The 16352-nt window shown below is 38.9% G+C and overlaps 1 protein-coding gene across 1 annotated transcript in view; it reads left to right on the forward strand.

The window, feature by feature from the left end:
• The window catches only part of LOC146467887 (uncharacterized), a 16825-nt gene extending 854 nt beyond the window's left edge, over positions 1-15971 (forward strand). The window contains exons 2-3 of the mRNA XM_085125337.1: positions 8966-12849; positions 13113-15971. Of these exons, the coding sequence (XP_084981463.1) occupies positions 8966-12849; positions 13113-13623 (4395 nt within the window). The 3' untranslated portion in view covers positions 13624-15971. The remainder of the gene's footprint in view (positions 1-8965; positions 12850-13112) is intronic.
• Positions 15972-16352: the final 381 nt, after the last annotated feature.

Genomic DNA, 16352 nt, shown 5'->3' on the forward strand with positions numbered 1-16352 from the left:
ATTCCTTTCCCTTTGTGTTTGCAGTCTAATGAACAAACCAATCACGTATCACAAATTCACAATGGAGATGCATGTCAGCTCTAAGAACATAATACTTGTCTTTCAATCACGAAGTGACAGAGCTGAAAACAATAGCAAGAGGCCAAAGCTCTCGAAAGCGAGAGACAACATTGATCAACTTTGTAAAGACGTGGATCTGTTAGACTCTCATACGTAAATCATAAATCTCATAAATCACGAGTTACGAAATTCACAGATCCCATGTCTTCATATACAGATAGCATTTATTTACTGAGCGCTGTGTGATATCTTGCAGTTGATCCGAGGCGGTACACCTAAACACATGCCACAGATCCTAGGATGCCCAATGGCATATGAAAAACTTCTCCAAACGGCTCAGAATGATCATTAAGAAAACCTTAATTCAGTATATTTGAGTTTTTCCCTTCGTGTCAAGGTACCGTTGAAGGCTTTATTACAAATCTATTTGCGAACTGCAGGGGTCGCGTTAGCCTGTCAACACTTTTTAACATGCCATTTTGTTTGCTTTGTCAGTATAAACTAGGCTGTGATTGGTGCGAGGAGCTTCCAGAAAATGGAAACTCGAACCTGATTGGTTAATTATCGGGAAAGGAATGTGGTTCGGTTTACAGCAGCCGTTTGTGGGGAGGAGCGTTGCGTGACGACACTATTAAGAACGGCTGCGTAGGAGACTAAGGGAGTGGGGCATTTGGCACGAAAGGTCTTCTAGAGAGTGGAGAATTTAAACTTTATTAACCTGGGTGGGTTGGGGAATTTCAACCTTGCCTGAAGGTCTTGATTCCAGTGTAAAAGTAAAAGTTTTGGAAAGCTTCCATCTTTATTGACCTAGTGATACTATAAGGCTCCATTTTAAAATGTCTACACCCTTAAAGTGCTACTATGATCAAATTTTTACTTCTTGAATTTTAAGCTTTATCACATAGAATTCTAGGAAAGATTAAAAACGCCGTTTACCGTTTCTAAATATCTGCATTGGTTCCGGAGATATTCACGTTTGAAAAATGTGTAAAATATGTAAATGAGCGGACTGATGACGTCATTCTCAACTCAATATAACATCAAGTATATAAATAGAGCTATTCTCAGTCAATTTACAGCAGAGACCATTGAAACCTGGCAGGCTAATAGTTCTAAAGGCAATACGCCCACGGCTATAAAAAATTTGGTTCCCATGGCAACTCACTCTTTTCCAGTCCCTCCAACCTGATTTCAATATTTTAGTGATTTTCAGCTTGAAAAACATTTAACAAGGCCACGAACTCGACCTAACATATTTATACGCTTGCTGGATCATGCAGATGAGGCACCATTGGCAAATATCAAAATAGAATGCTAAAGGTGGCCAGCAAAGCCTTAAGTATCAGGGAGGACTGGAACCCAGTATATTGCCATGGTAACAAAACTGATAAGCTCATATTATGGAGTGCACCTAGAACAATGTCACTGCAAAGAATCAAGCATTTCTGATACAAATTGGCTGAGACATCTTTTTTCATAATATTTGACCAAAATTCGGTTGAGTTTATGACGTCATCACTTGGCTAATTTGCATAATTTAAAACCTTGAATATCTCTGGAACAAAAAGAAATATTTGAAAATAGTAAACAGCATTGTTCTTCATGTGCAGACTACTTAGTTATATTTTAAAATGGCTCAGATTAGAAAGACGCGAATTTCGTCATAGTAGCACTTTAAAGTGTTTTAGACAGAGCTTCTGATAATTCGCAGGAAAAAAAGTCAAATTTCGTGGGACTTTTGGTGACAAATTCGCGGAGAAAATGGCCGATTTCGCGGGAATTTTCGGGGCAAATTTTGCTGAAAAACAAAGAAGAAAGCCAAGAAGAAAGATTCCAGGAAAAAAAAGATATATTGGAAGGATGTCAAATTCAGGGCAACGAAGAAAACACAAAAGTTCATCCAACACAGTTCTCAAGGCAATTGTACTTGTTTCGAGCTACAAGAAAAACATAAGCTTTACCGAAACGCCCGGCTGGTTAACCTCCTTTTTCAGCTGCAATTTAGAGCCTAACACAGCAACGCAATAAATTTCTTTTCTCTCCTTGGTCTCTTGTGTTGCTTTGCAGTTTACAAGGCAAGATTGTTTGTGATCGAAGGTTCAAGTCCATTTGTGAAGTCAAAACATTGTTGTGTCTTCGATTGTGTCCTGCACGTGCGATTAAACATGTGCCTGCATTACTGCAGACAGCAGTTTCCTTTCCCACTCCATATAGTGTCAATGAAAAGTCCTCTCATTTCTTGTGCCCGGTTTTTTGCAACATTTAAATCTAAGAACGCCTGGTAGTTATGATACGTTATGTTTACTCGTGGCAGTGACGAAATTTCAAGATAAATTTGCATTTATGGAAAGTAAACAGCCCCAGTAGCCAAGATAAGTTTCAAATATGTTGTACCGACATGTATTCGGTAGGATTTTTAACGAATTTCGCGGTATTACGCGTTTTTTTGTGAATTTTGCGGGATTTCGCGGATATACCTGAATCTCGTGGCTCCGCAACCGTGCAAAATACCAGAAGCCCTGTTTAGAATACATTGTGTTCTTGATGGCTAAAGATAAGCATTTTTGATTGTTTGGACTGGGCCCAGAATTATGATTATATCGCTCTGTGACAAACAAACAGATTGACTTCGGTGTCAATTAAAGCCAAGTGAAAGTCATCAGTGTTTACAGTCTTTATTATGTTTTTATAAACTCATTGTAAGTCAGTGGTGATTAATTTGGAGGAAGTTGTTGTTATTTTCTACTGGACTCTTGGAAAGAGATCAAAAAAGTATTAGGTGGTTTTCACCTCACACATCGTCACACAAGTGAAAAAATAAGATCCTCAACCATTCAATAGATAAAGTCAAGAAATTGATATGTTGTAGAAGAGTGATACATAAACAACGTGTGATAGCCACAGGGCTGTGCAATATCTCCTAATCGAGTTATTCGAGAACATGTACCACAGAAAATTACAGAGTTTAGTATGGGACGCCATGTTGGTGCCCCGTCTGATGGGCACCAACATAGCAGCCGGAAACCAGTAAAAACATCTGGAGCTTACCTTTGCTATTTAAAAGCCTTTCTTCTCTCTGCTGAACTTTCACACATTGACAATTTTAACGCTTCTATTACATGTTAGCTGATCAGACCTAAAAAAAACATGAGGTGAATCGATGTTTTCATGTACGTGACATGTTTAGAGCAGCAATCCTTCCGTCACACACTGCGCAAAAATCTAAAATTCAAACTGCTCTACTTTCAAAACAAAGAATGCTATCCTGCTGAAAACAAGCAAGCCGATGGAAATTTAGATTTTCTTATGTGATGAAGATAAAAACCCAAAATTGTGTTTAGTTATGAATTTCAGTTTTTTATGACGTCATGTGAAAACCAATTGTGCAATATGTTCTGTTAAAGTGCACCTCACCCTTCAATTTGTTTTTTTTTGGTAGATTTCCATATCTGTGAAGAACTCATTTTCGAAATTTGTTTTTAGAAATATTGAATCCTTTTTATTTTACGAGCGCTAAAAGTTACTGAAATTTTTAAATTTTTGCGCGCTTTAAGCCCCGCTGGACAAATTTTTGTCTTGTGGGCTCATTAGGAACGAGCCAATGAGAAACCTCCGATATTTGACACTTTCTTAGCTGTGGCATAAGAAAAGGACACCAGAAGGATTCAGAAGGATTCAGAAGGAATCTTATGCATGCTGATTCCTTTCTCTACATTTCGAGAGTTGCTGCATCCAAAAACCACACATTTTTCAACCATTTTCTCTGTTTACAATTGAAGCATTACCCCGAATCTTGGGATATTTTTGCACGATGTCCTTTTCTTACGTCACGCTCCATATTTGGCCGAGTTGGGGACTAATGCGAACGATAGGTGAAAATATCGACAAGACTGCCTTCACTTCTAGCGCTAAAAAAAAAAGGATTCAATATTTCTCAAAAATTTTTTCGAAAATGAGTTCTTGAAAGATATGGAAATCTACCAAGAGAAAACAAATTGAAGGGTTAGGGGCACTTTAACGCTCCCCCTTAGCTTGTGAGAATCCATTCTGTAATGTGGACTAAAACCATATTTGTGTGAGCTAATTTCATGTGAGTATTAAACTCAAAACAAGATCTTTTTAAAGAGTAATTTGATGTGTGATCAGTAAAGTAGATTTCACAAGAAATTCATATAATTGTACTTTAAATTATTTTTACTCGATATTGATTCTTTTGTATCTTACTTATTTTAATTGATAGCAGATTAAATTTTTGTAGCATAGGGATTTCAACTCTGTTTCTTTATTTGTTTTTAGTGAAGAAGGATTCTAAATATTGCTGGGTTTCACTCAATGTTCACTGTTATGCCATTGAAAAAAAAAATCGAAACCATTCCATGAATGAAGTCATGAAATTGCGATGTTATAGATGATAAATAAATAAGGAATCTTTCCAAGTCTCAGGTCTGTGCGGTATTCCGTACTCAAGTTATTTGACAAAATGTTCCACACAAATTTATAGAGCGTAGTATGGAGATGCCATGTTGGTGTCCCTCTGAGGGGTAGGAAAAAACATCTGGAGTTCACTTTTTCCAGAAAAGAGGTTTGTTTTCCCCTGTGAATTTTCGAATGTTTAGATAAATATTTCTCCTCAAACTTAAATTGTTGAGAAATATGCTGAATATCACCTGAAGAGTCATTTTTAAGATACGGAACAGCATGATGAAAACTCAGAAATTGGAGCTGTTCTGTTTTCAAAAGGAAGTACAACATCGAGCTAAGAAATTGTGAAAAGACATATTTTTAGGTAATCTTTCCTTGAATGAAGGTAAAAATTTTGTAGGCCTCCTCGTTTTGAATTCTAGAATTTTGGTGACGTCACAAGAACCAAGAATAGCTGCGCTTACAAAAGTGTGAAATCCCTTTGTAAAAGGAAAATAGCCTTCTACATTTGATTCACTGCTGCATATTTTATGCTGAGATGTTGTTTTATTTGTGGTAACCCTGGGATATTGTAAGCTAGAATAATATTAATTACCCTTGCTCAGTATAATTCAGTCCAAAGCTGCCAAAGTTTCAAAACATGACCCACACTACAGCTAGTCATGCAAATGAATGCTTGATCTCATAATTTTTTATACTGCTTTAATGCCTTAATTTATAGAAAAATCATGAATAGGTTAATGGAATTGATTTTCATATTACTAGTTCCCAACTGTGTAGCTTGACTACTAATGAGAAGCAAGATGAAACCACAGCAAAATGAAATCAGAATTTTATCTTGGAGCCTACGTGTAGTAGTTTTCGATGCCGATGATTGCTATCTTGATTCTTTCTGTACCCATGCCAGTTTCTATGACTAGTCTTCCCTTCATAAGGGATGTAAAAATGTTATTAATTGTGAGTTCAAAGCTATGATATAACAGAGCTCTTGGCATACACACAGTGTACAACTACACCACACTGTAGGGAGGGTGCTGGTGGTGGTGGAGATGGGGGTTAAGATTAATAACCTGAAATGATGGCTATGTTTGATTATTAAAAACTGGGTCATTCGATAATGCAATTCCATAGTTTTGATTGGCTTAGCAGCCATGGAATATCAGCCATTGTTAAAAACTGGGTGATTGTATAATGTAATTCCAAGGGTTTGATTGGCAATTTGGCATACAAGCCATTATACGATGCCCTAGAAAAAGCGACTATTAAATTGTCTTCTGGTTGTACTTGCAAAGTGAAATCAGCAAGATCTAGCAATATTTCTTGATTATTGCGCTCATGCTTGTTGGACATGACATGATTACATGTATATCCAACTTGGCGCTATGTGCCTTGTTGGCTATCTATCAACTCATATCCAACGCATCCAGGGATTCAATTGGCTTTGTGGCCATGGCATATAAGCCATCATACCATGCCAGAGAAATAGTGACCATTAAATTGTCTTCAGGTTGTTCTTACATAGCGATCAGCAAGATTTAGCAGTAGTTCTTGTAGCTCAGTGGTAGAGCATCCGAACTAGTAATCGGAAGGTCTTAGGTTCGACTCCTGATAGGAACACTCAGATTTCTTTTTTTCCAAGTATGCCTGCGTCACTTTCTAGAATAATCATCATTCTCATTCTAGTTCTTGATTGTTTGTAAATTATGCACCTCATTTCCTCATTTTCTCTTGCCCTTTCTATCATCTTATATCCAATCACCCGCGAAATAATTGGTAATTATTTCACAATTATTGTTCAACATCCTTGTGTTGCTGGAAAAATTATAGAAAAGCCTGTTTTAAAAATGTTCATGTTTTAAAAATGTCAAGAGCTTTCATGAGTGTGGAGTGCTTCTGGGATGTCTTGCATGAAAACACTTGTCCTGTAAATATGCAGGTCATTAATTAACTTGTAAGTACTAAGTACTTGTACCCTTTCTTGGGGTCATTTGTTGATAAAGAGGGAGCTGATAAATTTTAAACTCTTCATAATAAGACACACAAACGCATGGGATAAGAAAACATCTGAGTCCCCGACAAAGAGTCAAGTGAAAGACCCCACTCATATACTTAGTTATATTTATTAATACCTTTTCTTCTTCCAAAGAACTCACCTCCTTTTGAAGATTTTCACTAACATTAAAAGTACACACCAACAATAACAAAAGGCAATAAATCAATAATCAATTAAAACTAAACAAATAGGCATCAAGTAAATAAAAAACGGTCATGTTTAAAGGAGGCCAAGTCTGGCATTTGCACTTCATCATCAGGGAGACTTCCAATCCCTGATCATGGGAAATAGAAGAAAAATATACATATTGAAATATATAATTGTTATAATTATTAATTTTTATTATTTCCGTTATCTGTCGAACTCTTAGTGAAACATTGTGGCCGTAGGAGGCTTATTCTGGTTGTGAAGCACTCACCTGCCACTGTAGAATGTGATATTGCTCGTTTGGAAGTTCATAAAGGGACTGGGCCCTAGTTTACACATTGGTCAAATTGTGTCACATCAAGAAACGAACCCCATTGCCAGAAAGATCACATAACAATTAGTAAGTTTACCAAGTTTGGTTATGTTTCATTCCACAGTAACCAGGCTGTAACCTGTCAACGGTCGCCCAAATTCCAAACAAATGTCTCTAATCCCGTAAATTCATACTCATCTCTAATTTGTCTGATTTTTGAAAGCCTTCTACATGGTTGAAATCTAACGACAGAACCTCAAACTTGGTGTTTTCCAATATCTGATTAAACGAAAATTTAAAATCTCGACTTCAGTGTCCATTTGATACCCGGAACGGGTAATTATTAAAGGTGGAGGAAAGAGTGTAATTCTAATGTGGTACTTATTGCCTGTCCGTGTTAAAGAAAAGTGGTCACTGCTTTAATTTGTTCTTTATTGACACCAGTTAGATCTTGAAATCAAACTCTTTTGAATGGCTTGAATCCTAAGTGGTGAATCTCATTCTGACCATGAAAATAACTTAACAATTTGAAAAGTAAAAAATCTACTGTTAGAGTGCTTCTTGGGGGGAAGAGAACCACTGCAATACTCTCTTCTTTAACCTTTCTTTATTCTGTACTTTTCAACTTATCAATCAATCTCCAACTCTGCTGAAACTCTTGTTCAACTTCTTTTAACCTTACCAGAACCGACCTGTCATGGACATGTCTATCATGCATGATCTAACACTTGTCAAGTGAAATACGCTTTCCCAGTTCCCGCGTTAACGTATTTTCCTTCGCAAAATTAGCTTTTTTAGAATGACTTTCCATTTAGATTATTGTACAATTCTGGTTTAGGTCTGGTCAAATTAAAGCAAGATGAGGACTATAAAAATTGTAAAGAACCCTTTTCATAGTTAGTAATTTTTATCGTCTAACACTTAATAAGACTTAAGGTAAACGGGTATGTTTGCAAAACAAGTGTAAGTCAAAGGCCAGAGCAACAAAAATGACGGCGAGGTGATAGGTTTATTGAAGTGTTGATAAAATTCAGCTTTTTGTTGGAGTCAACATCTGCTCGAGTAATTGCCTCCATGTTTACCACTGCTCATGAATAAACAGGACATAAAAATTGTGCTAAATATAAGGTTCAAGTTTAAGTTTATTAAGTTTTCCAAAAAGTTACTTGCAATGAACACCGCCTGCAAATAGCGAGCTAATCTAGGCAGGTGGTGTTAAGGACATACATACACGAATAACTAAAAATTTGAAAAAAAATCAAAGTTGAAAAAAAAGTCGAAGTGAATGATTACTCACAGCAGATATGGGCACTAATTCAAAAGCGACCCTTACAGTAATTATTAGAACTAAAAACTATGTCGTTATTTGTGTAGACACTCGAGCAAAAAGCTTGCTCCACTCATCTGCCCTCGTACTGTAACGTGGCGCCAGACTCGCAAATTTGCATGGGTACCTGTTTTTAAAATGCAACATCCTTTAAGACTAGTTGTCATTAGCGATGGAGTGGGAGTCGTAATCACAAGCGTAGTGAAAATCAAACAACGGACTCGTAAGCAATTTTTTTGATGTGCTTATAATTCCGTCGCGTAAGATCAAAATGATGAAAACCAGATTGTCGAGTCGCAAGCAGAGCATGAAGAATAAGCCAATCACAGTGCTTAAGAATGAGCATAGTCAATGGTTTATTCTTCCGTGACTCCGACAAAATGGTTTTTACTAGATCATAGGCGACGGAATCATAAGCGCAATGGAAACCCTCTCATCCTTGCGGCTCCGATTTCGTCGACCTTACGACTCGACTTTTTTGGTTTTGGTTTTCACTAGGTCGTAAACCATCATACTACTCCAACTCCGACTCCGTCAGTAGTGAAAACCAGCCTTTTAAAAAGCGCCGCCTCCTCAACTCGGCACTGATTTACTTGGTCTCACTGACATATTGTATCTTTTTTAATCTTCTTTCATGTATTAGCTCTTGCTGAAGAACTTGGCCTTTAATGCATTAACCACTCCAGACAAGGAGAGTGGCCTGAGTTGTCTACAATCTGCCTGCATTAATGGAGATATAGAGTCTGTCAATGCCATCTTGAATCACAGTCCTGACAAACTTGACAGTGCCATAGCCGTGAGTGTCAAAATTGGTTCCAATTCCACTCATTTTCCTGGAAAATCACTTCTCACTGTCTTAAGGCGGCAGAATTCTGAAAAGCATAAGGCAATAAGCGACCTTATTGAAAAGGTTACAAAGCACTTCCAATCTCAGTCCCTTCTGCACTTGGCTGCCAAGAAAGGAAATACTGAGCATCTTCGTAGGTTGGTTGATTGTGGTGAGCATGTTGACGCCATGTCGCCGGATCTGATGGAAGGGAGAGAAACACCTCTCATGTTAGCAGCCAGGTTTAATGATGTGGACGTTATAGAGTATCTGGTTGAAAGAGGTGCCTCTCTAGACTTGCAGGATTCTGTGGGGTTCAGTGCAATTCACCATGCTGTATTAAGTGGTAAAACAGCAAATATATTGCGCTTGATAGAGCTTGGAGCTAATCCTTTGAAGGAGAGTTACGACAACGTATCATCTGTTCATCTGGCTGCTGAACATGGCCACACCGACGTTGTTCGTCTTCTTGTAGAGCACGGTGCAGATGTGAAGAAAGTCAACTTTTTCGGTATGAGTCCTGTAATTTCAGCTTCCCAGAAAGGTCACTTAGCAACCATTCAGTTTTTATTGAAGGAAGGATGCAATTTACATGGGAGTGACGAAGGAGGTTTCTTGCCGCTTCATTATGCAGCTGAAGGAGACCATACAGAGTTAGTGAAGTTTATCATTAACAATGGTGGAAGTGTATTGTCTAAAACAGGCGATGGTCGAACAGTTCTCCACTTGGCCACGCGTTTGGAACTGGTTCGTTACCTTGTTGAGGAAGAGGCTGACATTCATGCAAGAGACTCCTACGGTAGAACACCTCTCCATTCTGCTGCTGAAAAGGGTCAAGCTGATACGATCACCTACCTTTTGAGCCATGGTGCTGACATAAACGCTTGTGATGACTCTGGGTGCGCAGCTTTATACGATGCTTTTCAGGGTGGACATGCTGCTGCTGCTAAAGTCTTGATCGACAAAGGATCTGATCTGAAACTGACCAACGACGAAAATCGTGCCAAGTATCTTAAGCCAAACTTGCTGATTATGGCCGCCGCTAAAGGTCTCACGGACGTTTTAGATCTTCTTTTTCAAACAGGTTTATCAGTGAATACAAGCAGTTCCCTTGGAGAGACACCTTTGTCAACTGCAGCTATGTCCGGACACCGTGACGCTGTGTTGTTTCTCTTAGATCGTGGAGCTAATGTTAATGGTGTCGATACAGCAAAAGCAGCAGGTGAGAAATATGATCGTTCAAATGCCGATAGTGGCTCTGAAGATAACGACGAAGATGACTGGGGCCAATTTCACGGCAATCGATATTGCCGTTCCCCATTGTACTGTGCTTTACAATCGGGTCAAGGTGAAATAGCTAAACTTCTGATAGAGCGAGGAGCTGATACTTCAAACAAGTGTCTTCCAGAACTTGCTGCAAGGCATGGTCTCTCCGATATTCTTGAGCAACTTACTGATAAAGAAAAATTCCATTTTGATAGCGTTAATGATGTAGATGGCAACACTTCATTAGCATCAGCGGCTAGTCGTGGTGATTTTGAAGCAGTTCGTTTTCTTTTACAAAACGGCGCGGACGTCAATGCGAAAACTATGTTAGGCGACACAGCTCTTACCAGTGTCATTCAGTTTGCTGAACGCTCTCGTGTGCTGGAAATTGTGAAGCTTCTCCTTGCTTTTGGTGCTGACATTGACTGCAAGAACCACAGAAGTGGCAGACCTCTTCAGTTAGCTTGTTTTAGGAACTTGGATCAAGTAGCTGAGCTTCTTCTTGAACTAGGCTGTGAAGCAGTAAATAGAAACTCCAATTCATTTTCTCCCATCCATCATGCTGCGGAAAATAATAATGGCAAGCTCGCTGAGATGTTGGTCCATTACGGTGCTGATGTCAATTTAAAAGGAGATCTTAATGGGATGACGCCGTTGCATTTAGCTGCAACCTCAGACTGTTTCCTTGCTGCGAAGGTTTTGCTAAAACATGGTGCTGAAGTGGAAGTCGAGAATGGATACGGTACAACGCCCCTCGCTGATGCTGCATCTGTTGGTAGTTTACCTATGGTGAAACTCCTGCTAGAACATGGGGCTAGTGTACATCCAACAGACAAGTTTGGAAAGAATCCTCTCATTCTTGCTGCGGAGCATTTCCGTTATGGAGAGGATCCATCAACTGATCTGGTTCAAACATTGTTGGAACATGGCAGCTGTGTAAATACCACGGACAACTATGGGAGATCTGCAATCCATTACCTACCGCCAAATGCCACGAGAGAATTGTTTGACCTCCTTTTAAACCATGGTGCTCAGATCAATCTTCCCGACAAGAATGGAGAGACGCCTTTACATTTTGCTGCGTCACATGGTAACACAGCTTTTATAGAGTGGCTTCTTGAGCGAGGTGCAGACGTAGGAACCTTGGACATAGAAAATCGCTCCCCTCTTCATGCCGCTGCTTACGAAGGGCATCGATCTTCCATCGAGTTGTTGATTCAGAATGGTGCTGATGTTCATTTGACCGAGAAGAAGGGCTGGCTGCCTTTGCACTTTGCTGCCATGAGAGGAGAGATGAATGCTGTCGGGGCTTTGGTTGAAAGTGGAAGTGATGTTAGAGCTGTTGACCAAAAAGGCAGAACTGTGCTTCATCTGGCAGCGAAAAGTGGAAGCAACGAAACGGTAGAATTTTTGATTCACCACGGAAGCGACGTCAATGCAAGAGATTCTAGCGGCCAAACAGTACTAGGAGTAATAACTGGAAATTATTTCTTGAACAGGGACTGGAATCTTGTGCAAATATATCTTGACAATGGAGGCGACCCAAATGCTGTAGACCAAGCAACAGGTGAGACAGTGCTTCACTTTGCTGCTGCATTTAATTTTGTATCTACTGTGGATAATCTGTTAAAGCAAGGGTTGGATCTTGAAGCAAGAGACAATAAAGGACAAACACCACTACACCTGGCGGCCGCCCATGGAGCTACAGAGGTGATCCAGGTTCTTGTTGATAGAGGAGCAGACTTGTCCGCTGTAAACAAGAAAGGCCAGACGCCTTTTCTTTTGAGTTTAAAGTCAAACTTCAGCAATATTGAAGGGCACAAGCTGCTGTTGAACCGTGGAAGCAGTGTTTGTTTGGCCGATAAAGATGGGAACACAGCCCTTCATTTTGCTGCCCGAGAACGCCGTCTTGCTAAAGAAATCATCAAGAAAGGTGGAAATGTGAATGCAGTCAATGCACGTGGTTGCACTCCTCTTCACCTGGCTGTGTTCTATAGCTACCTATGTGATGTAGTGCGAGTTTTGTTGAAAGCAGGTGCCAACATCCATTGCAGAGACATGCAAGGAAATACACCACTTCATTTAGCTGCCAAGCAACACAATGATAACGTCGTTGAGTTTTTGATTAAAAATGGTAGCGATGTCCATGCCACTGACCTTCGAGGAAACACGTGTTTGCACATGATGATACCGTATGGTAGTTGCGAAAGTTTAGAAAAGCTGGTTGCTCATGGAGTGAAAGTCAATGCTGTTGATGAGCTGGGTAGTACCCCTCTTCATCTTGCCATGCTGGGAAATGACCGGTTTCTCGTAGAAGGTCTGTTGAAGCATGGCGCTGATCCAGAAGCATTAGATTATAAAGAGGCTACTCCTCTACATGTAGGCTGCTGTTCAGGAAACAACGATGCTATCTTCACTATGATCGATCGCGGAAGGTAACTTAGATTCCAATGTTCTGTCTACTGAAAGCAGCTGGCTTTCGTAGCGGTTTTAGTGAATGTTGTAATGTGATGTAAAAAAGAAGAGATTCATCGTCGATAGAAAAGATTTAGCATATAACTGCATAGAAAAGCGGTCTTGGTAAAAGAACAAGTAACAAACATCGTGAGATAAGTAATGATACTAATATGGGATTTAAGGGCTGGAAAACGTATTTTTGCTAAATTGTTTTTATTTGATTTATTCTCACTGATTTCAGTAACCTCGAGGTAAAAGACGGTAAAGGTTGCACCCCACTTCACATCTGTGCTGTTTTCAATCACAAATCCACTGCTCGTTTACTTCTTGAAGGAGGAGCAGATGTGGAGGCCAGAGATAACGAGGGAAGCACACCGCTACATCTTGCATCAGCATTTAGTGACGCAGACGTTGTTAGCCTGTTTCTTGAACACGGTGCGAATATCCACTCAAGAGATTCTGAAGGCAGCATTGCTCTTCACACTGCTGCTGCACTTGGGAAGACAAAAATCACGCAGGTGCTTATTGATGCAGGAAGCGATGTCAATGCGCCCGATGCTAATGGAGAGACACCGCTGCACGTGTCTGCAGGTTCTGGTCACGTGGACGTAGTTCGCCTGTTGCTGGATAATGGAGCAAATTTGTTGGCTTTGGACAAGGAAGGGCGTACATCGGCTGAGTGTGCTAGGTTATTTGGTCACAAGGAAGTGGAACAGTGTTTCAAGGTTACCGGTACTGGTAGCTCACAATGACATTTTCCCTCTAGCGTAGCATTGAACTGTTACCTCACTGTTTTATAGCTAGAATTCAGATTGTTTTGTTAAGGTTCAATGACAGAAATGGGTGTTCTATAGAAGGATCAATGTCAAGAAAAAACTTTTTGTTTTCTTTTTCTGGCTGAGCGTAAGTAAAAAGGTTCTTTTTAAACCTGTTCTGTTAGGTTGACCATTTTTATTTCGCGGCTTTTCACGTTTTTCGAAACTTTATCCTATTATTAATCATTTTATAATTTATATCTCTTGTTAAGCGGTTTAGAGTCTAAGTCAAAGCGCTCTAGAAATAGTAAGTTATTATTATTATTATTATTATTATTATTATTATTATTATTATTATTATTATTAACTAATATTGCAGTGGCTAATCTAGACCTTCAGAAAAGTTGAGGGCTCGCTTTTGAACGCTTTGCTCCTCGTGACACGAAATATCTCGGCGCCTCGGCAATTGCTAGGCAATCGCTCAGTTTTGGTCGGAAAATTGCGGTGGAGCTTGCCCTTCCTCTTGATTCGCCACATTATTATAAAATATATTCTTGGAAATTCCTGAAATCTGAAGATTTTATAGAATGCCCACGGTTACCTTTGCACATTAAAGAGATTTTGAGTTACGTTCTGGCAAACGGCAGAATTGACCACATAACCATGTTTACACTATATCTGCCGTTCGCTGTTTTCCGTTTCTCTGTAAAGTTGAGTAGTTTTGCGTTAGCATCAAAGGTCAGAATTATTGTGCGCTATTCACATCTGTGTAATAATATTATAAAGAAAACATGAACGCGAACCTCACGTTTGCTGTTTGCCTTAAACGCAATTCTAAATCTCTCTATTAAACGTGACGTGATGACTGTATTATCAGTTGGCAGTCAGAATAACTGGTCAATTGTTGGCCCTCAACCAATGAGCCAGATACGGAGAGTTACTAACTGCCATAAACACTGACATTTGATCCTTATTTTTTACGCAATGCTGAATGGCAGTGTAAAATATTTGGTTGAAGGACATGGTATACACATGTTTCCTGTATTACTGTGTTGTTTCCTTAGACAAGAACCTTGCTCCACATTGTCTCGTATTAGTCTTTTATTAGAAAGTTTTTCTTTCGTTGGTTCTTTAGAATTTTAGGATGACAATAACCGACAAAAAGTGTTATTACCATATGCAGAAATATACGACATATATTAAGGACGGTAATTGCCATTTTTAGTATGTTGAGAAAATAAGGCCTTTTTCGTTTTTAATAAAGTAGGTATTTTTTGGAGTAAGTAATCATTGAAATGGTATAGTTAAAAAAAAAAACATTTTAAAAACTTGCGATAGGTTGTTGTTTGAAAAAAAGAGTTGTTAGGCCATTTTCTGTTGTGATTATCAATGAATTTGTATTGAAATTATACTGAAAATATATATAGGGTTGGACATAAAGATTTGTATTCATTAATGCATTTTGGAAGGTAATTAATATGTTATTACTTGTGGTTGTGACTGTATGGTCCAATCTCGTTCCCAGGGTCCCCTCTCTTTTTCCTTCAAGAAAGAACTCTGGTTGCGGCCGGTCACTTGACTGTACCGAGGAGTGATTTTTAAGCAGGCACGAAAGCAAGAGAAATACGAGAATTTGGTGCAGTTTCATGCACCCTGCAAAATGTGTATGTTAAGTAGAATCTGGTGAATTTCAAACAGTCAAAGAAGAAGAGGTTGATGATAATTATTATAACTTCCCGGGAACTTGAATTGGAGTAGAACTGTTTACAGGTGTTCTACCAGAAGTATCACTTATTGAAGCTTAACCTGCAGTAATTAGTACATCTTTTGCTCTGTAAAAGGAATTTTTATTGGCCTTAGTTCATCCATAATTCGTGCAATAACAGCTTTATAATACATCACTCACACGAAAATACAAATGCATTGTCAAAAAAAAGCTGTTTATTTACTTTTAAAATTCAGAGGATATTTTGATTTGATCGATGATTTCCTGTAAGATAGACATCGTTTTCTATCACAATCAGCACTCTAAGCTCAAAGATTTTCATCTAAATACAACGTAAAGTTAGGCAGGGACGTGGGTGATAAAATAATTAATAATTATTCACCGAAGTGGAGGTGAATAGGATATTTATCACTTTCACCGACAATGAGGTGAATAATTGTTTTAGTATATACCACACGAGCTGAATAACTAGCCAACCAAAAAAATTATTTCATTTCTGACAATATACCGACAAATGGTATGAAATATTAAAATCTCGCGTGCCACGCGGTAAGCGATTTCTTGTTGTTGAAAGTTCCGTCTCGCTTTCTTGCAGACAAATAAAACTTTTGGAGACGCTTGTTTAGTTCCTACAGTGTCACTTCTTCAATTTTTCTGTGAAATTTGTCTTGTTGTTGAAACCATACTGAAAAATTTTAGATGTTTCATTGTAATTTTAGTGCTCGGCAGTTTTCGAAAACAAGAGATTGTATTTTCATTTTTCGCCTTAGAATATGAGGTTGAAAAGATTAAATTAGTTTCCATTTAATGCCGTCAAACCAAACTTTGTTGCCTTTTATGTATTTTTTTTAACAGCCACCTCGTTTATCGAAATAATTTCCTCTTAAGTAACCGTGGCGAAACTGGAAGCCATCTTGTTTCTCTTCGGCTGCTCGGAGGTGAATAGTACTTGGCTAATCACCTCCAAGCTAGCCAATCAGCGCGCGCGAAAAGCACTATT

The sequence above is a fragment of the Pavona decussata genome, unplaced genomic scaffold, assembly GCF_977016875.1.
Source record: "Pavona decussata unplaced genomic scaffold, jaPavDecu1.1 SCAFFOLD_134, whole genome shotgun sequence".
Lineage (NCBI taxonomy): Eukaryota > Metazoa > Cnidaria > Anthozoa > Scleractinia > Agariciidae > Pavona > Pavona decussata.